Source organism: Acipenser ruthenus, chromosome 13 (genome assembly GCF_902713425.1).
Source record: "Acipenser ruthenus chromosome 13, fAciRut3.2 maternal haplotype, whole genome shotgun sequence".
In the NCBI taxonomy this organism is placed as follows: domain Eukaryota; kingdom Metazoa; phylum Chordata; class Actinopteri; order Acipenseriformes; family Acipenseridae; genus Acipenser; species Acipenser ruthenus.
In genome coordinates this window covers 32,263,422-32,284,570 of record NC_081201.1, presented here as the reverse complement: position 1 = coordinate 32,284,570, position 21,149 = coordinate 32,263,422, and the positions used below count along the sequence as shown (strand labels likewise).

Sequence of the window (21,149 nt, the reverse complement as noted above, 5' to 3'; positions counted from 1 at the left end):
TGTATGTATATGATTGGAGTGAGTGTGTACACTTAAACGGATTAACAACGGGGTGCAAGTGATATGCACCAGTAATTAAGCAGCCCATTATATTTTTTTACACCTAGACACGCGTGGGACAGAGTTGACTGCATTTCTATCTGTCACGTCCAGTACATGAGCTTCCTAACTGTACGCACGCATGTCGAGGGGTTTTGCACACACACGGTTAGGCACAGGCAAATCAGAATTTGAATAGTGCAATGCTATAGAAAGAGGAAGAAAGCAGTTTGAACAGTGCGCACACATATCAACGGGAAGTTAGGAGCTTCAGGGTGCAGTAGTCATTATTAAAAGATCATGAAGTCAAACGGACTAACAAAGGCACTACGACTGATTAAAAGGACCCCTCACTGAAAATTACCTAGGCAATAATACCGGGTGGTTACTCGCATTCAAAAATGATTATCTGCAAGATACAGTGCTTTACTTTCATTGTTTTATAATCCAGGTGGATTCCAAGTTGAAGTCGAAACGGTTCTTTTTGAGATTCACAATACACACCAGTGATGTGATGTAATTTAGCTTGAACAAAACAAAAAAAGTATTGTATTTATAATAAAGGCATATTCGTAAAAATCGTTGTACATAAAAAATAGAATGCAAATAAGTTATTTTTAATCCAAACATTTTTAAATAAATTAAAAAATAGCAGAAAGTTAAAAAAAAAAAAAAAAACTCAAACGGAGCGCTGAGCCGCCTGAAGAGCTCCCCGTCTCACCGTGTGGCGTTGCAGGACCCAGCCAGGACGTGGTACTTCGCCAAGTCGGTCCTCTCATCTCTCCCTACATAGCAAGCACAGAGGAAGTCTCGCGTTGCTGGCTTTTTCTCTCTACCTCCCCTCCTCCTTCCTCCACTCCCTTCCCCTCTCTATCTCATTTCTGTCTCACTCTCTCTTTTCTGAGCGTGTGAGAGACTCGGTGACTGTATCTCCTCCCGAACCAAACTCGAAGCGTTGCAGTCATTGAAAACAGGCGATACACTCCCTGCTCAACAACATGGCTACTATCGTTACCTCGACCCGGTTTACAGATGAATACCAACTATACGAAGAACTCGGGAAGTAAGCGAGAAAATACGTTTTTGCTAAATGTGTACGTGTGCAATATTTGTGTCAGTCTTGGTGTGTGCGTGTGCACAGACATACATAGAGACAAACACGAGCGCAAGCTTATCGTCTCAGGAAAGAGAAGACAGCCAGTTTGTCAAAAACGCATACATACCCGAATCGAGTAAACGCGAGTCTCATTCTTAAGACCTAGATACATTGGTTTGAATTCAACTCATTCTTTCCCGAGTGTGCAATGTAATACTGTATTTTGCAATGAGGGCGAATATTGGTAATAGTAATACTAGTGGCAAGCTAATTTTCTAATTGGCTGGTGAACGCCTGGTCGCGTCCCTTTCTGAGGTGCTGTGGGTTTTATACACGGTGGCTATTAATTAAGACCACCCCCCAAGGAAGGCTGAAAAGCCTAGTGAGACGCATTCCGAGTCGCAGCTTGAAGACATCGCTATTTTTATTGTCATTTTTATTGTGTTTACGACATGTTTGCCGCATTTTTATTATTATTGAGCATTTGGGGCAGTGCCTCGCAGGTCTCAGTAACTGATAAGGTGTGTGATAGTACATACTCGTGTTAATATTGCTGGTCTCAGTGTACCTTCATATTATATGTGAATGATCTAATAACGCTACAGTGTATCGGCCTCGCCTTGTGTTTGTCAAGCGTGTTGTATAATTTTAAATAAATAAATAATGTGCACAGCTTTAGTCGACCCTGGTATTAAATAATATTTGTATTTATAAAAACGAGAACTACAATACACATGGATTTTAGTGTGTGTGTTTTTTAAACATGCCCTTGTGGTATGTATTGTTGTGCTGGTCCCCCTTGTCCGCGCCGGCTATTTATTGCGATTGTCATTTTATAGGATGGACCGTGGCACTATTTAGCTTAACTTTTTAAATAAATGCTACAATATTGCAACTGACTGGGGATTTAGTCTCACGGTTACGTTTAATGACACAATGTTAGCGATGGTTGTATTACATATTATGAATGTGTAATTATTATTATTATTATTATTATTAGTATTGTTATTTGTTGACAAGTGTCCGTTGCAATTGGCGGCTGTCTAGCGTATTAGAAGTGCCCATGGATATTTGCTTTCTCTGTTTCCTATGCATTTACAGCCGAGTCGGTTTTTATTCTACGATCTTTGTGTAGCTCTACGGTAGTGTAATTAATCCCCCACACAGAGCTCTGTGTTGCAGTACTGGCGGTTGCAGATGGGTTTTAGAGGCGTCTATGCCTCCCTTTTTTATAGCAATATTTTTTTATTCTTTTTTTATATGGTAGAATTTGCATAACCGCACATATCGCTCTGACATATAAACGTTTTTTTTTTTAATTTAGGGGTGCATTCTCCGTGGTTCGCAGATGTGTGAAGAAATCTACCGGCCAGGAATATGCAGCTAAGATTATCAACACTAAAAAACTTTCGGCAAGAGGTAAGACACATTTCAGTTTTTTTTTATTTTTAATTTATTTTTTTTTTTTAATGAAAAAAAAAGTCAGGTTTGTTTTATTTTATTTTAATTTGTATATTTATTAAATAATTGAGTTTGGATACGGTTTTGTGTTTCCTGTCTGCGGTAGACTGAACTGGGAGTGACGTCGCGTCACTGTTTGTTTTGTGTGCGTAATGTTTGAAAGGAACCCAAAAAAAAAAAAAAATGTTAAGGGTTTGGCTTTGAATTTCTGAAAATGTATTTGTGTGTGCTGTAAATGATTAAATTAGCGGGCCCGGTATGTCATTGCATACTGTGCGTCTGTCTGTGCTGCTGAAAAGAATCTGCTTGCACTTTACTCCAAGCAGAGACATTTCCCGACAGCTGCAGTTCGCACTTCTCCCATACTTAAGGGGCCGTCAGCAACTTCATACCATCGGGGTGGAGCGTGAAAATCCTATATTTTTTTTTTTTTTTTTTTTTACCCATCTGTATTTGTGTGTCATATGACCGGAATTGAAAATGTAAACTCTCTCTAAAATACCCAAGCGCTGTGCGTTTTTTTGGTTTGTTGGTGTTGTTTTTGGAGGCGGGAGTGGTTGAAACAAACGTAGGTGCCTGGAGCAGTCTTATTAGTACAGGTCCCTTATTTACTGTTAAGCGGTGTGTTGTCGGCCTTGGCCTAAAGCAAACGGCTGAAGCACGGAGACTTAAACGTGCTGGCAGTTAGCTATATGATGTTAGTTTGCTAGTTTTATTTATTTATTTATTCATTTATTTAATGTGTTTCACATTTTGATGCGTAGTTGCACAAATATTCCTCCCTCCGATCTCCTAGGTATCTTTGGTTCGTTTCATAAAGTAAAATAATTATTCATATGTTAACAAAACGTTGTGTGTGTAGACACTTGTACTTTCTGTGTACACACAGATAGCCTGCTCCCTCTGCATGAGGTATCAGGACCCTACCGCAGTGATGGAACTAAGACTCCAGTTCCAGGTTTGACTTGGGCGTAACAAGACACACGTGATTTTATCTGCATGCACCATGTGTACACTGTGGCTAACCAAGCCTATGCAGTAGGAGTCTTCTTTCCATCCCTGCTAGGTGCTGAGCTTCACACCAGTCCAGGGTGCATTCTGCACAAGAAGTAGGTTTATAGTGTGGTGGTGGGGGTGGCAGGAGGGTTTGGTTTCACATGTGTCAAAAATAAAGAAGCCTGGCAAAGTGAACCAATCTTTAGATATGGTAAGAGTTTTGCTGATCCCATATGAGAAACTATGGCACTTCGGCAGGGGGGGGGGGGGGGGCAGGGACATGATTGATGTGAATGGTTTAATTTAATAAGGAGTTTACATGCACGCTTGTTAAGGGAACTGCCTGAACAGAAATAGAAGAGCAAATATGGAACACATTTCACCTACAAGATTCATTTCGTTCACACCGAAAAACTACAAAAAGATGCAGCAATTAATTGACCCACAGTTGCTAATGAAGGTCCAGTTATTGATGTTGAATTCACCCACCAGTTCCACTCTCATCAGTAACATTGTCTTCTGTGCACACAGCTTGAACTCGGGAGTCCAGAACAGATTCTGAATGTCAAACTGTATTCATAAAAACAATCTTTATCTAAGTCATGATTTGAAAGCTTTGTGAATAGGGCCTCTTGTCCAGTATGTTTCCTCCTCAATTGAAGATCGTTCTCTGCTTGTTTTTTATACTGATGTTTGGGATCTGCAGGTGGTTTAGAATTAAGGCAGTGGTCGTGTTCAGCCGGTAAGTATGAGACAGACAGACAGACAGACAGACAGAGGGACACAGTCAGTGTATAAGAATCCCCATTTTTGAATGAAGACCCTAAAAAAAAAAAAAAAAAAAAGTTTCATTGAAAAGCTTAGTTAGCACTCGTTGAAAAGGTGTTGGTTACTTGACAAGCTGACTAATGTGTACCTCGTATTAGCTTTATTAACATTCGTTATTACCGGTCATGTTGCTTGTATTATAATCCTGAGAATCTTTTCGTTGGTTCTTAGATTTTTAAAAAAAGGTAAAAAGGAAAAGAAAGAAAATGATTACTTGAATTTCAACTACAAAGATAGATAGATAAACTTCTTCACAGCACAGGAACCAGGTAGGTCACATGGCCTGATTGCAGCCTGACCATTGGTGAAGTGAGCTTGAACTGCAACACAACAGGAAGTGATTAGGTACCAGGAAGAAGCAGCAGCAGCGTTGTCTTTGAGATTTCTGCACGTTCTAAACTGAGTTACAAAATACAAGTGACACCAGAGGTAATGGATCTTCAAAACCTTATTTGGCTCTGCATTTAAGAGGTTAACAAATGCTCTGGCCCCAGTCCAGTTACTGGTTTTCAAATCCGAGTGCCCCATGAATTGATCCAGACTAGTCTGGCTGCAGCTGTCCGCGGTACTGGGAGGGGTCCAACCCTGGGAGCCGGCACGCAGCTGCTCAGGGCATTATAGTGAAGCGCAAACACTTCTGAATTATTAAACGACAATTATTAAATAACAGTAATCCGCACACAAATATAAAAGCCATTCTTTATTGGTATATATCGGCCAGTCAATAGTGCACTTCACTCAGCCTGTCTGAGGACATTTAGATGTGCTGTCATTGGGATGAAGCCCCACCAGTTTGGAAGGGGTGGTTGCAGCAAAAATCCTTTAGAAATACATCATTAAAGGTGCTGTGTAACCAGAGCTTTCAAAACCACTCTAGCAGGGCTGGAGTGAAGACGCCCTCTCACCTCTGTGTTCTTTAGAATGTGTCAGATACCCAGGGAACTTCTTTACCCATTTGCCAGATGTTCTTTGGCACAATCTAGGCGTGTCAGGACTAGGCGCCTGTCTGTGTGTCGGTCTGTCTTTATGTAGGTACAGGTGTCGCACCTAAAACACATTTTTGTCATGTCATGATCGCTGTAATTGTGTTTTATAGCCAAGGCGGGGCTGGTGGGTGTGGCTGATACACTTGCCGTTTTGAAAATAAGACTCCTATTGCATAGCAGTGTTATCCATTCCAGGTTTTACTACGAGCTGATAAAGTCCAGTCCACTCATTGCCTCTCTGTTTTTCGCTCAGTCCCCTTTTGACTGGATAGGTATTTAAATTATTAATAGTTACAAAAGGCTGGATTAGGCAGTGAGGCGCTCTCTGTAGATTTGTGAAGCCGTGCGGACGTATCCCCTTATAAACGTTTCCACAGTAAAAGCACAACAAGTGTAATAAAGCATAGTTAGGTATGGTAAAGCATAGATACGTGCTGTAAAGAATAGCGAAGTATGGTAAAGCATATTAATAAATGTGGCAAACCAGGGTAAACTATGATTCAATGTATAGTTTTATACCTTGGTCGGAATGCTGGAAGTCAGTACAGCGTCTCCCGATTCCTCCAGAGCATCCTGTGAGGTGGGACCCTGCCCTTTTCTGAGTCTCTGAAGAGCTTCTCCGAGCTCCATTTGTTGAATCTAGTAACGTTCCAGTTAGTGGTGTATATTTCATGAGACAAATGGATTACGGTGAATCGTTAATGAAGCTGGGCTGGTAATGAGGAGTCGGAGGGGGAGCCTCGGTTTTGATGCGCGGTCTGTCTGTGGAGGGTTCTGCAAGAAAGCTGAGGAGAGGGAGGGAGGGGTGATTTATATCCCTGAATAAAGAGTGTAGAAAGGACGAGTCGTTATGTTTGTAAATACGAGAGCAGGGATTATGTTGTGTTTCTGAATGTGTGTGTGTGTGGGGGGGGGGGGGTGTTGAGTTTCTATATATTGTGTGTTTTTTTTTTTTTTTTTTTTTTTTTGTAATATTTTATGTATTTATTTTTCTCCTTTCACTGAGGCGTTTATTTTCTATATTGTAACACACTATGACAATGAGAGAGAGATCCATCCATTTCTGAGAGCCATGATTTTCACCCTCACCAAAATATCAGGCACTCAGTTTAGAGTATGGGATTTTATTTTCTTGTTTGTGTTGCAATCAAAGAACCTGTTCAGACAGTTTCTCACAGTTTAATACAGAAACACCTCATGTTCCTACTAAACCTTCTAAAAGTGCCCCATAGTAAAAGCACAGCAATGTGGAATAAAGCACAGTGAAAGCATAGCTATAGCTAAGAGTTGTAAAGCATAGCTTAAAAAATAGCGAGGTATGGTAAAGCATATAAATGACTTTTAATAATACATCTTATAATAATAATTAAGATCCCGTTGCAGTGACTGTTTCAGTATGTGACATACAGTACTGTACTGTTGATACCATCTATGGAAGGCTGAGTGCTAGCTCATTTGCTTTGATGCCAGGGCAGGAGCGCACTACACTGTTCTAGCTCTCCACCTGCTGGCTGATGAGTTAATAATACTGACATCCGCATTACACCTGTACTCACCCCTCAGCTACAGAGCCAGCAGTTGAATGGTAAGACATACTGTATTTACCTGACATGCACACAGTGGTTTTGTTTTACCATAACTACTGTCTGGCATCCTTTGTTTTGTAGTTAATTCAGTGGGTAAAGTCAGGCCTTCACAACCTATTCTTACTTCTGGGATATTTTTCAATTTTAATACAGTGTTACACATAATGGCTTTGATAATGTTTTCAAATCAACGAATGCCCGAAATAATCTTGAATGGATACCCGAACATCAAAACCACATGATCTTTCCAGGGATGGAAATAAGACTCCTATTGACACGCTTGATTAGGTAGAAAGTGTTGAAACAGTTTGTTAAATAATGATAAAGATAGTCATTCATTGTTGTGAGAGTCCAATAGGAAGGCCCTTAACTTTCAACTGCGAAGAAGTATGGTAAAGAAAGACTGTTCTACAGTGCAGCAAAGATAACACCACTTCAAATGACTAATGACATGTATAATGTATACTAAATATTTATAACAGCAATTTTTTTTCTCTTCTGCAAAATACATAGGACTTTATTTTGTTCTCATGAAATAGCACTGCTGTTGCAATACTTGGTGCTGAAAGATATAAAAATGTAATTCTGTACTTTAAGGAAATGTTGTTTTCAGTGACAGTGCTTCAGACTGAGTGACACTTCGGGTGTAAAAGCAACTTGACTAGAGGTGCAATCGGCACCCTGATTTCATATTCGATTATCGTATATACATTTTTCAACGATAATCCTTGCATTGATTTTCAAAGCATTAGTTTTTTTTTTTTTTTTAAATCAGATGTCCCTTTAACACTGTAATAATAAAAAATACTATATTTTAACAGAAGTCATTTCTATCTGAACTATGGTTGTTCATTACTGTTTACATTTTATGTCCAAAAGCAAAGCGTAAAAAAAAACGTATTGCCTTCATTTTAAAATCAAGAAAACGTGAATACAATAGGCCTACTTCTGATTTGGCATGTCCAACGCGAATGTAGAGGCCTAAAGTGTGTATCCTAGCAACGCGCTCATCTACCGTACTAGCACTAAAAGAAGCGCAGCCTCACACACTTACGGTTTTAATGCTAACTGGCAACAGGAGACTTCAAACTGGGTTCTAATTTGATGCATCAATTCACCAATATGTAGTCGAAGCTCGGGAAATTAAGGACAGATGATCAATTAATTGTTGCACCCGTTGCTTTGACACAACGCACTTGGTGTGAAAAGACCTTTAGACTGTTACAAGGCTGCTGCTTGCTGTGGTTCTTCCATTTGAATGGGTTTAAAATATCACAAAGAGGTGCTGAGCATCAGAGGAATCCCAGCCAGCGCTGAGCGTTGAGTCAGAATCCTCCGGAGACGCTGCTTCCTGTGACATCAGGATCACATATGCAAACAAGGGAGGAACAATGGGGTGAATGCTTCCGGTCCGATCGGATGAAACAGGGCCACTGTGTGTGAGATCTCATCACTGCAGCAGGACAGGAAGAGAAATGCACTCCCCACCTCCTGGACTTGATATGCTGACCTTGCCTTCTCTCGATTTGGAACTTGCATGCATTCAAATCCAACAGCAGAATGACTGGATCATGCTGTTCCAAATTGCGCCATCGCGTTGCTGAGCAGAATGCGGAGCTCGATCAAAGAAAAGTAATTCTCTGATATCAGCTGTTAAATATAAGTTTAAACATGCTCGTTCACAATTCTCCTTGTCATTTAAACAGCATGCTCCATGAACAGGGGTTCATCCAGGTTATTCAGCCCCATCCTCATTTGTGGAATAACTACAGTATTCTATGAAGGTTCATGGTGTCTCCTCTGTATATATTTTTACATGCTACTTTTTTTCCCCCCACACAGTTATTTAAAAGTAGTGAAAAAGTTTTGCGACCCTTGTTATGACTTGCAAACAATTGGAGGCCATTCAGCCCAACAGTGCCCAGTTTCTAGTAGCTGCTTGATCTCTCAACCTTGTCAAGTCAAGCAGTTCTTACTTTGCCTGTTGGGAATCTGCAGGGTTATGGAACGTGGTCTAGAATGGCACTGCAAATGACAAGTTCTGTTGCTTCAGTCCCTTTTGAAAACAATGTAACAAACCTGTTTCTTGAACCAAACACAAATGTAAAGATCTGCCTGGCAACACACAATGCATGGCCTGGGAGGATGTTTTCAAGCCTGGCACAGTGTGATACACCAAATAGGCCACATGTGTAGCTGCAACATTCCAACTGCATTCTCCAGTTGAGAGTTTTACACCAGTTTGCATGCACGCTCTCTCACCTCTGTCAAGTAGATAAACAATTTGGATACTCTCTCTCTCTCTCTCTCTCTCTCTCGGTCTTTCACAATGACAGACACCCTCCCTCCCTCCCTCCCTGTCCCTCACAGAGACTCGTGCTGAGGCCCTGCTGGCGTGCTGCTGGATGTGGAGCAGGTCCAGGTTACCCTAGGCGTCAGTTGATATTGTGACCTTCAGATCAGATCTCTTGGAAGAGCGTGTCAGATTTCCTGGAAGTCTGCTTTCCCTTCCCTGTCTCTGCTGCTACTCCCATGTGTGTCTTTCTCTTTTGCTTTTTCTCTCTGTCTCTGAACCTCTCAGCAATGTGACATCATCTCTCTCTCTCTCTCTCTCTCTCTCTCTCTCTCTCTTTTCAAACACAGGCAGCGTCCCTCGTACCCTCACTGTCACCGTCTCAAGGCAATGTGACGTCACCTCTCCCTCTCTCTCTCTGTTCGAACATGGGCAGTGCCCTCTCTCGTTCTTGTCTTTACCACTTTGTTATTGTAGTTATTATTATGAATTGGTCATTTAGCAGACGCTTTTATCAAGAGTGACTTTCAGAGACTAGGGGGGTGAACTGTACATCTCAACTGCTGCTGCAGTCACTTACAATAGGACCTCGGTTTTACTGTTGTGTATGGAGTAGAAGGTTCTGCTCCTGGTATGTGTCTGTCTGCAGTATAAATGAGTGTGACTGGGTTTCAATGTAGCAGTCTGGTTCTAGCAGTGCAGATGTGGTGCACTCCAGCACGCTCAACCCTTTAGCATACTGCACACAAAGCAGAGCAGTCTTCCCATCACAAGGAATACGAAGAGTTAACCTGCTCTAGAGCAATGTCAGAGTCCCGTTTATCCACCGTACAGCGAATTACCTCCCCACTGAACATACAAGGAGAACAGTTACAGGAAATCAGTACTGGAAGTTGCTGTACAGCTTTCTTCTGTAGTTGCAGTGTGTTGTGTACAGTATAGTGTGACAGACTGTATTGATGATCTCTGAGCACGTGCTGTAAGCAATGCAACTACGTGTATCTTCAGATATGTGTTGTTTTAATGCTGTTCCTGACAGCTTGTTGGTGAACTTGTGGTAGTCAGCTCAGTGAGATATTAAAATGGTTAGACTGTATACAGTAGCTTGTAAAGCAGCATTACTTGTGCATGACACATTACTAGTTACGTTACTAACCATTGCAAACATGTCTTTGGTGGCCTGTGTTTGACCCCCCTGTGTGTGTGTGTGCTCTAGCAGATATCAGGGCAGCACCAGAGGCTGGATGTGTCATTCAGCTGCATTTTCTTTCCTCGAATCAGTGACGTTGCTCACCACAGGAAGTGCACAGTATGCAAACTTCCACATCAAACACGTTGCGTTGAACTTGCTTTTTAAACAGAACTGCAGTGCTTAAACATCCAGGGCCATGCAGTGCTGCAGTGCTTAAACATCCAGGGCCATGCAGTGCTGCAGTGCTTAAACATCCAGGGCCATACAGAGCTGCAGTGCTTAAACATCCAGGGCCATGCAGAGCTGCAGTGCTTAAACATTCAGGGCCATGCAGTGCTTAAACTTCCAGGGCCATACAGAGCTGCAGTGCTTAAACTTCCAGGGCCATACAGAGCTGCAGTGCTTAAACTTCCAGGGCCATACAGAGCTGCAGTGCTTAAACATCCAGGGCCATACAGAGCTGCAGTGCTTAAACATCCAGGGCCATGCAGAGCTGCAGTGCTGAAACATCTAGGGCCATGCTCACAAACCCGGATTGTTTTTAAGAAAACTCAGGAGGCTCATTTGAGAGCTCCTACCTGCATCTTGGTTGTTTTGCTGTTAGTTCTGCAGTTTTTGTTTATCAAAGGAAAGGTACGAGCGCAGCGGTAAGTGCTATATAAATATGGCCCTAAAACGAAGACAGTGTTTTTGTCTTCTGGTTGTGTAAAGGCTATTCAGTTTTTTTAACTATGTATTCTTATTTATGCTGGAGAGGCATGTGATGTCTAATTCAATGCATCAGAAATGTACAGAGTTAAAGAAACTACCTCAATTTAAACAAATTAAAACCAATGTCGCCTGAAAGGGCAGCAGATTGCTAGCAGAGGTGGTGTATAACCCCCCTCCCCCCAACTGCCTTGTTTTTATTACTGCAGTAAATCCCCTTCCAGTCCCTCTGTCAGTGCTGGCGGGTGGGGGGGGGGGGGGGGGGGTGCGGGTGTATGTTCGAGACTGACCCTCTGTCATGGTGCTGCTCTGCATGGTCAATGATCTCTCTTCTCTCTCTCTCTCTCTCTCTCTCTCTCTCTCTGAAGGCAGCTGGACCTCATTATGTTTTATTCATTGCTACCGTTTTCAAAAAAATTGCTATTTTAAATTGGCTAACACAGTAGTACCATACATTTCCTCTGCCATGCACATCCATAGCTGTCTTGGTCTTGGCTGTGCGGTTCTGAAGTAAACGCATGTTTTAGCAAATACGTATTTTCATTTTAAAACACGATGGGCCATATTTTTTAAACGTTTACTCCAGTCTTAAATGAACCTGACATCTGGTACTACACAAGATAAAAGAAACCTTGGCTTGCCAGCCATGATTCTGAATGCTATCTTGTACTTCTTCTTTTTTTCTCTTCTTTTTTCTTTCTTCATGCACTGTGGTACTGCAGGACTCGTGTGTGTGTGTGTGTGTGTGTGTGTGTGTGTGTGGTGTGGAGCTTTTTTTTTAGCTTGTGTTTGATTGCCTTTTAAAGGCTGTGCTAGGCAGACTCTTCCAGCAGACAGAAAGCTGGTTAAACTGTACTATACTCGAGAGAAACACATCCTGGTAAAATACATGACCTGGCATTGCTTTTGAAGGGCAAATCAGCTTTCAGTGGCATTACAATGACTTGCTTCTCTTCATTTTCTATGTACCCCACCTCTAATAACTGGATTTCAGCTCAATTCACTGCTGCTGTGGAATGGTAACTGCCTCGGATGTGCCTTTCAATTCTTCTTTTCACAAACATTTGTTCTGGTCTGCTGACTCTGCTATTGCATGAAGTACTGATCAATAGAGAAGACATTAACCATGCAAAGCTGAGGAATCTTGTCCATGCAGTATCAGGGTGTGTGAGTCAGTTATCTATGAAATCATGAAACCAGCTTGTTCGCTGTACACACCCCCTACTGCCCAGTTAGTAGCGTTACTAAACTGTTCTGTACTTCAGGAAGCACTGGTGAAAATCTCCCCCTCTGATTGGCTCTCAAGACAAACCAAACAATATTTTGACTCTTCGTAATTTTATTTTTATCTTTCTTGTTTTTTACATTAGTTTTGGATAGGCAACAAGCTCAGGTGTGTCTTATTAAACTCATAGCAAAACCAGGAATGGATCAAACTGCTATACAATGAGATTCTTATTTCCATCCCTGGAGCAGCATTAAAAAAAAAAAAAAAAAAAAAAGTTAGATAAATAAAGAAAGTGAGCAATTTCAGCCTGTTGTGTTTTTCAGCCAGTTGAAGGAGATGGTGATAACGGGGCTGCTGCTTCTACTGGTTCATAGTGTGAAGCAGCAGATTCAGTCCCGAGTCCAGCCAGAAGCTGACAGCAGCTAAGTATCGAAGGGGGAGAACTGTAGAGTGTGTTTTACAGTAAACGGTGAAACGCAGTTAGACTGCAGTTTAGCTGCTACACTGGAGATGCAGTTAGAAACTAGATGCTCAATCTCTCCTTTTATTTTTTTCTCTCCCAACCCTCTTTATACTCCCCTCAGTCTCCTTTTGTTTATTCTCTCTTCCTCTTCCTCCCCCTTCCTCTCCACTCTTATCTCTCTCTCTCTCTCTCTCGCTCGTGCTGTGTTGTGGCATCAGGTGCTGTGATCTGCATTGCAGGTGAGAGGTGCTGGTTCCTTCATGACTTGGGACGGGTGGGGTGGGGTGATGGGTGGGGGACTCGCTGGCTGGCTTGCTTTCACATCGAGATGTGAGCCAGTAGTATCAGCTGTGTTGTCTTGTGGTGCTATTACAAAGAGACAGACAATGGTTAGATCTGAGGGACTGGGAGGGAGGTGTGTGTTTAGAGCTGAGATAGTGTGCCCTGGAGGTTTGCAGGGAGGCAGAGGGCAGGGAGCCAGTGTGAAGTTGATGCTTTGCTCTTGGTCGCTTGGGGGCTGTGCCTTCCTCTCCAAGTATATCCCTCCCCGAGGACTCGCGTCCTCCTGCTTTATTTTTAGCGCTGCTCTCCTTGGTTACACTATCAGCTCGCAGGATTGGAAATGTCATGCCGACCTCCTCGAGCTTCCTATCGCAGTGACCCACACCACTGCACCAAACTGCAGCCATGCCCAGGCACAGCAGAGAGAGAGAGAGAGAGAGAGAGAAAGAGGGATGGAGGGAGGTGTCTCGGGGTAAAATTAGGATGCAGAGACACTGTCTCTTGCATGCAGAACTCTTTCTTTCTTTCTTTTTCTTTCTTTTTCCTACTGATTCTTTGAAGGGCAGTAGGCAACTTCTAGTAATGCTTGGAACACCCCTCTGTATGTGTGCTCTTTCGCTCTCTCTCTCTCTCCCTCCTGTACCAGCTATGGGGAGAATGAGTGGCCAGCTTCAGTCTCCATGGCGATTTTTTTTTTCTTCCAATCAAGAAGGATTTAGTCCTATTTTTTTTTTTTTTCGACAGGTGGCCAGCTCAAACTGCTACCCACTCACTGCGTCAAAGAGGCAGTGGCAGCGAGCTGATAATTATAAGACAGGCCCACTCAAGCAGCTTGACTCATCTGTTGAGATGCAGTTTATAGCAAGGTGGGTTATACAGGGGAGAGTGAGAGGGAGAGGGAGATAATGACATTTCTGTGGTGTATAATAATGGACCTACTGAGTCAAGAAAGCCCAAGACCTGAGGTAGAGAAACTCGCCACAGCAGTGCCATTTTCAATATTACACTACATCTTTTAAAGTTATTTATATATGTACCTCCCTTTGTCTGAAATAATCAACAGGTGTCATGAATTAGTGTCATCTTGTGCGCTACTGAGTAATAACTGAACGACTGACCTCCATAGAATAAAATGGGACAGTATTGTCCAGTTGTATAATATACAGTAACATGGCTTCGGCTGGATTGCTCTGATAAGGGCTGGCCTGTTGTATGGAACTCCAACCAGCTTGACTAAAGGAGTGGCTCCTCTGTTTCGCCTATTGGTGCCCTACCTAGATGCCAATCTCCACAGAAAAATGATGGGAGAGCAGGGTCTGGCTGTGGTATACTCTATTAGTGACCTTTTGACTTTTTACTTTACGGGTGATAAAGACCCAGCACTTTGAGATACTGGCTTCATACTCGATGTGCAGCTGTATAAAGATTAACCCTTCCGTGACAGTTATTTTATAAAGCTGCTGCCGCTACAGTCCCCTGTTAGTTCCCCTGGGATGCTTTGTTTTTGTTCACAATAACTCCTGCTTGCAGTTCACATTGATATTGGTATCCCTGCTGTGTACACAGCTGATAGTTCTCCTTCTGTGTCTCTCTGCTGCAAACCTATACAGTATAAAATAATATATACTGTAGACCCCCGTCAAGCCGTGCAGATTGGGACCGATTTGAGCCCGAGTTAGTGAAACACAGATTCGCCGAAATTGAGTTTACTGTTTGGGAAATCCCTGCGCTATTAATTAAACTCAATAAATAAAATGTAATGTCCCAACAACTGTCAAAATATATACTGTACATGATCAGCGTTGTTCAGAGGCAGAGAGAGCTGCTTTAAAGCAGTCGCTGATCTTGCTTCGAGTCTTTAATTGTCGTAACTGCTCCTCGTATTCAGACTGCCAGGCTAAGAGACACGGATTAACGGGATTCTGCTGTAGTAGTAACACTCCCTGAGATCGTCAGTGGATGACGGTGTGTTTGTTCTTGAGAATCTAGGTGTTATTTGTGAAATCCTGTCGCGCTCAGCAGATGCTGAGAGGGGTGTAACTGACATAATAATCCCCCCTCTCTCTTTCTCTCCTCCTCCTCCTCCTCCTCCCTCTTCTGTATTAACTACCAGTGAGAATCCAATCCCGATGAAAGATAAAGACTAACATTTTAAAGGAGTGTTGATTCTTCCAGCCTGCCTTCGTCTTCAGGTCTCCTGCTTATCTCGCTGCTTCTGTCTTTTTTCATCTGGATTTTTTTTGTTATCTCTGTAGGTGGCAGAGGTTGCATTGCACGATTTAATCTCCATTATAACCTAATTATATTATAAACTAATTAACTATTCAGTGTGACCTATTGGTGAGAGCTGAGGGAGGACGGGAGGCAGTGTGGTCTACTGGTTAGAGCTGAGGGAGTGTTTCTCTAGCTGTATGTGAATTTGTGTACCGAACTGCATGTTTGTTTGTGTACTCCGCTGTGTGTGTGCGTTGTGATGCTGTACCACGCTGTGTGTGTTGTTGTGATGGTACACCATGCTCTGTGTGTGTGTGTGTGTGTGTGTGTGTTGCGTTTGTGTATGAAGTAATTTAAAAGTAGTGAGTAGTTGTTTCTTGATGTGAACTAGATGCAAAGAAATGCCCAGAGTCCTTTTCTTCAGATATTATTTTATTTCTATATATATATATTATATATATATATATATATATATGTGTGTATATATATATATATGTGTGTGTGTGTGTGTGTATATGTGTATATATATATATATATATATATATATATATATATATATATATATATATATATATATATATATATATATACACAGACGTGCTCAAATTTGTTGGTACCCCTCCACAAAAAACGAAGAATGCACAATTTTCTCTGAAATAACTTGAAACTGACAAAAGTAATTGGCATCCACCATTGTTTATTCCATATTTAATAGAAATCAGACTTTGCTTTTGATTTTTTATTCAACATAATATTGTAAATAAGAAAACAAATGAAAATGGCATGGACAAAAATGATGGGACCGCTAACCTAATATTTTGTTGCACAACCTTTAGAGACAATCACTGCAATCAAATATTTTCTGTAGCTCTCAATGAGACTTCTGCACCTGTTAACAGGTAGTTTGGCCCACTCTTCCTGAGCAAACTGCTCCAGCTGTCTCAGGTTTGATGGGTGCCTTCTCCAGACTGCAAGTTTCAGCTCTTTCCATAGATGTTCGATAGGATTCAGATCAGGACTCATAGAAGGCCACTTCAGAATAGTCCAATGTTTTGTTTTTATCCATTCTTGGGTGCTTTTAGCTGTGTGTTTTGGGTCATTATCCTGTTGGAGGACCCATGACCAGCGACTGAGACAGAGCTTTCTAACACTGGGCAGTCGATTTTCCTCTTGCGGCCGCACCCAGGGAGGTTGGCTACAGTTCCATGGACCTTAAACTTCTTAATAATATTTGCAACTGTTGTCACAGGAACATCAAGCTGCTTGGAGATGGTCTTGTAGCCTTTACCTTTACCATGCTTGTCTATTATTTTCTTTCTGATCTCCTCAGACAACTCTCTCCTTTGCTTTCTCTGGTCCATGTTCAGTGTGGTGCACACAATGATACCAAACAGCACAGTGACTACTTTTCTCCATTTAAATAGGCTGAATGACTGACTACAAGATTGGAGACATGTGTGATACTAATTAAAGAAACTAATTAGTTTGAAATATCACTATAATCCAATTATTTATTATCTTTTCTAAGGGGTACCAACAAATGTGTCCAGGCCATTTTAGAATATCTTTGTAGAATAAGCAATAATTCATCTCTTTTCACAGCTTCTTTGCTTTATTCTATGACATACCAAAGGCATGCAAGTATACATGATAAAATAGCTTTTAATCTCATCACTTTTCAGGAGTAATGAAGCATTATTTCAATGAGCTGTAAGGGTACCAACAAATTTGAGCACGTCTGTATATATAAAATTATATAGTTTAATTCTGGAAACAAAAAGAACACTCAAAGCAAAACAGATCACACTTTCATATGCGAACTGCGCGGAGCAAAACTTAGGTTCAGAACAGAACAAAATAATATAATGCAATACTGTGCAATCCTCCAGGAAGCCTCCAGTACTAGTCTTAATGAAAGAGAGAAGTGAGCTGAGCTGAGTGCGCCTTGATCACGTAGCCACTGACCTCGACCCCTCCCCCCTTCCTTCTCTTTGTGGGTTCAATCACCCCAGGCACCCTGTGGAGGGCCTCATGTTGTAAAGAAAACTGGTTCTGGCTCACACTGCCTAAGATGGTGTTATCTTGGTGTGGTTCTTTGTTCTTTTGTGCTTAATCTCTGTTATCTGTTGAGCGCATCGGTTCCTCCAGCAATGTGCGATTGTTTTTATTCCAGCAGTCAGACGGTCATCATCAGTGCAATTAAATGCAGTCTTGCAATCTCGCATTTACCAGTTCCTGTACCGCCTCTGATAATCTCCTTTTAAAACTAACAGAGTGTACAAACCTGTAAACACGTGTATCTTATATTGCATTCAAACTTCTTTCCATGTTATCCAACAGTGTACCACGCTGTGTGTGTGCGTTGTGATGCTGTACCACACTGTGAGTGTGCGTTGTGATGCTGTACCACGCTGTGAGTGTGTGCGTTTTGATGCTGTACCACGCTGTGTGTGTGTGTGCGTTGTGATGCTGTACCACGCTGTGAGTGTGTGCGTTGTGATGCTGTACCACGCTGTGAGTGTGTGCGTTGTGATTGTGTAACACAGTGGGTGTCTGCGTGTTTGTACCATGCTGTGTGAGTCAGTGCTAAGCCCACGGATTGTTTTATTTTTAGTAATCTGTGCTGCCCTTACCTCCTGCCTCATTGTGGGTAAGTCTCTTAAGCAGATAAACTGAGTAATCTCCCTCAGTTTCCTGTTCAGCTGTCTCCCTGTTCCCATTGTTTACATCCCTCCTGAACTGGGAACAGGGTCTCTCTCCCAGTCATCTACTGGGATTGCTGGCAGCTTGCCCTGCACTGTGGTGATACTGGGTTCAAGTGAAGACCCTGTTCTTGTCATCACAACCTCCCACCAGTTTTGATCCTCAGTCATTTCAGACATGTTTATTATCCCTCATGATTATTGTGTTTATTGTTGCAGACTCAAAAGCCAATATATTGACGCAGGGGAGATCATTTATTATTGTTATTAATAATAATATAAATAATAATAATAGTGGTCGATGTTTTTTTTTTTATTATTATTATTATTATTATTATTATTATTATTATTATTATTATTATACAGTGCATGCTATATAAAATAGCCTGGACCGGCTCGACTAAGAGTAACGCTCAGAAACACAGAAAACTGTAACCTCCCAGTATATAGAAACGGCACTATTTTCAAACCGTATGAGGACGCCACACCTTTAGGTCAATGTGCCATTTCCATAAAAATGAATGCTTTGTATTGCTGGCCCATTGTCAGTGTGCGTCTGTGACTCACAAAGCCTGGTTTTGCAAGCCCAGTCCCAGCTGTGGTTCAGCTGCTGTATTTGCGTGCTGCAGACCTCTTGTTAACAACCACGCTGAAAGAACAGTTTAAAAGAACAAAGGGGACGTCATCAATGAGTTCAAATAATTAACTCAGTACTGAATTCTCTGTACTAGACTGAATTGAATTAGCTGTCTGTCGGATCCCCAGTACAGTGCTGAGTTCTCTATACTAGACTGTATTGAACTAGCTGGCTGTCAGATCCCCAGTACATTACTGAGTTCTCTATACTAGACTATTGAACTAGCTGGCTCTCAGATCCCCAGTACAGTACTGAGTTCTCTATACTAGACTGTGTTGAATTAGCTGGCTCTCGGGTCCCCTGTCCAGTACTGAGTTCTCTGTGCTAGACTGTAAAATCGCTCCCAGATAAAATGACTGCATTCATATTTAATTTTTTGGGGGGGGGGTTTGACAGAACTAATTTAAATAGTTTAATAATTTTCATAGATTTAGTAAAACGCCCTGTACGCAGCATGTTCTCAGGGTTAAGTGTATTGGTGCTGTGTGCTTGCTGAGGTGGGGAGGCTCGTTCGGGGTTAAGTGTGTTTGGTGCTGTGTGCTTGCTGAGGTGGGGAGGCTCGCTCGCTCGTTCAGGGTTAAGTGTGTTGGTGCTGTGTGCTTGCTGAGGTGGGGAGGCTCGCTCACTCATTTAGGATTAAGTGTGTTGGTGCTGTGTGCTTGCTGAGGTGGGGAGGCTCATTCAGGGTTAAGTGTGTTGGTGCTGTGTGCTTGCTGAGGTGGGGAGGCTCGCTCACTCATTTAGGATTAAGTGTATTGGTGCTGTGTGCTTGCTGAGGTGGGGAGGCTCATTCAGGGTTAAGTGTGTTGGTGCTGTGTGCTTGCTGAGGTGGGGAGGCTCATTCAGGGTTATGTGTGTTGGTGCTGTGTGCTTGCTGAGGTGGGGAGGCTCATTCAGGGTTAAGTGTGTTGGTGCTGTGTGCTTGCTGAGGTGGGGAGGCTCATTCAGGGTTAAGTGTGTTGGTGCTGTGTGCTTGCTGAGGTGGGGAGGCTCATTCAGGGTTAAGTGTGTTGGTGCTGTGTGCTTGCTGAGGTGGGGAGGCTCGCTTGTTCGTTTAGGGTTAAGTGTGTTGGTGCTGTGTGCTTGCTGAGGTGGGGAGGCTCGCTTGCTCTTGTTCAGTGTGAAGCTGAGGGACCTGTCTGACAGGATCAACCCACTCATGCATTTTGGATCCTGTGACCACAAACTAAGCCTGCCTGATCCGCACAGAGGAGAGGAATATTGAATGCTGTCACATGGTTCTTTGCTGTCCTGGAAACCTCCAAACGGAGGGTGCATAGGAAAAGCATGGCTAAAACTGCAAAAATAATAAAAATAGGTTCACTTTTGTAAGGGATGGGCGTACTTCTATTTTTGCAATAAAAACAAGCCCACAGCAATCTCTCTCTCTTTCTCTCTCTCTCTCTCTCTCTCTCTCTCTCTCTCCTTTTGCATAGCATCATACACATACAAAACTACTAGGAACAGCTACAGCTTTCTTTTCTTTTCACTAAAGAAAGGCAGAGATTATCATGTCCTCTATGCAGGGACTGAAATAAGACCCCTACTGCATAGCAGTTTCACCCGTACCAGGTTTTACTATGAGCTTGAAGCTCAGATGTGTCTTATTAAACACGCAGTAAAACCAGGAGTGGACCAAACTGCTGTGCAATGGGAGTCTTATTTCCATTTCTGAGGTCATTTTACACCGGGGACAAACGGGGTTCTCCTGTTGGTTTTCTTTTAATTTAGATTTAGATTACAGTTTTTTTTTCTAGTCTGCGCCATATTAAAGTAAAGAAATATTTCGGAGGAAACCCCTCGAATTCCACTCATGTGCAGAACAGTGAGTGGGTGCGTGCTTTGCATCAGCTTTTGAGAGAGATTTTTTGATGCACCATCCTCTGTAAATGAATACGAATGCTGTGGTGGTTTTGGGGTGTTTGGGGTGCAGTGTTGGCAGGAAAGGAGGATATATGATGGAGCTGAACTCCTAAATCTCTCTGTCTTTCACTTTCTCTCCCTCGCTGATGTCAGCAGTCAAACTTTCTTTTGTAAGAAACAGTTTGACCAAGGCTGGGGGGCTGGGAATGAGGGAGGTGGGAATGAACCGTAATGCATCACCTCCAGGTGACATGACCAAGGAAGTGCTATAGAATCTGAAAGCGTTGATATGAAACAGAGGTGTCAGTAACCCAGTGCAATACCAGATAGTGCTGCAGGAATCCATTTATTGGGATTGAGTTCTCAACTGAAATCAGATGCTGACATCAGGTGAGGGGCATCGCTGTTGAATGGGCTAATTAAAATGGAGCAAGTGAAGAAACAGCAGCTTGGATTCGTGATGATTGCTGTTTATCTTAGACTGTAGAGAACAGCAATAATTGGCTTGTGCAGTTCTAGTAGCAGCTATGAGCTTTTAAAATATTAATACAATAACACTTGTTTCTTTCAAATCT

The 21,149-nt window shown here is 42.2% G+C and overlaps 1 protein-coding gene across 14 annotated transcripts in view; it reads left to right on the top strand.

Moving 5' to 3' along the window:
• The first annotated feature begins 769 nt into the window (after positions 1-769).
• Positions 770-21,149, top strand: part of LOC117417715 (calcium/calmodulin-dependent protein kinase type II subunit gamma) — a 62,006-nt gene continuing 41,626 nt past the window's right edge. For 4 of the 14 annotated variants that reach the window (XM_034029950.3, XM_034029947.3, XM_034029949.3 and 1 more), the window contains exons 1-2: positions 783-1,102; positions 2,460-2,554. In XM_034029950.3, the coding sequence (XP_033885841.1) occupies positions 1,038-1,102; positions 2,460-2,554 (160 nt within the window). In that variant the 5' untranslated portion in view covers positions 783-1,037. Of the gene's footprint in view, positions 1,103-2,459; positions 2,555-21,149 lie in introns of all 14 variants that reach the window. The other 10 variants (XM_034029941.3, XM_034029948.3, XM_034029946.3 and 7 more) reach the window with 6 other exon arrangements.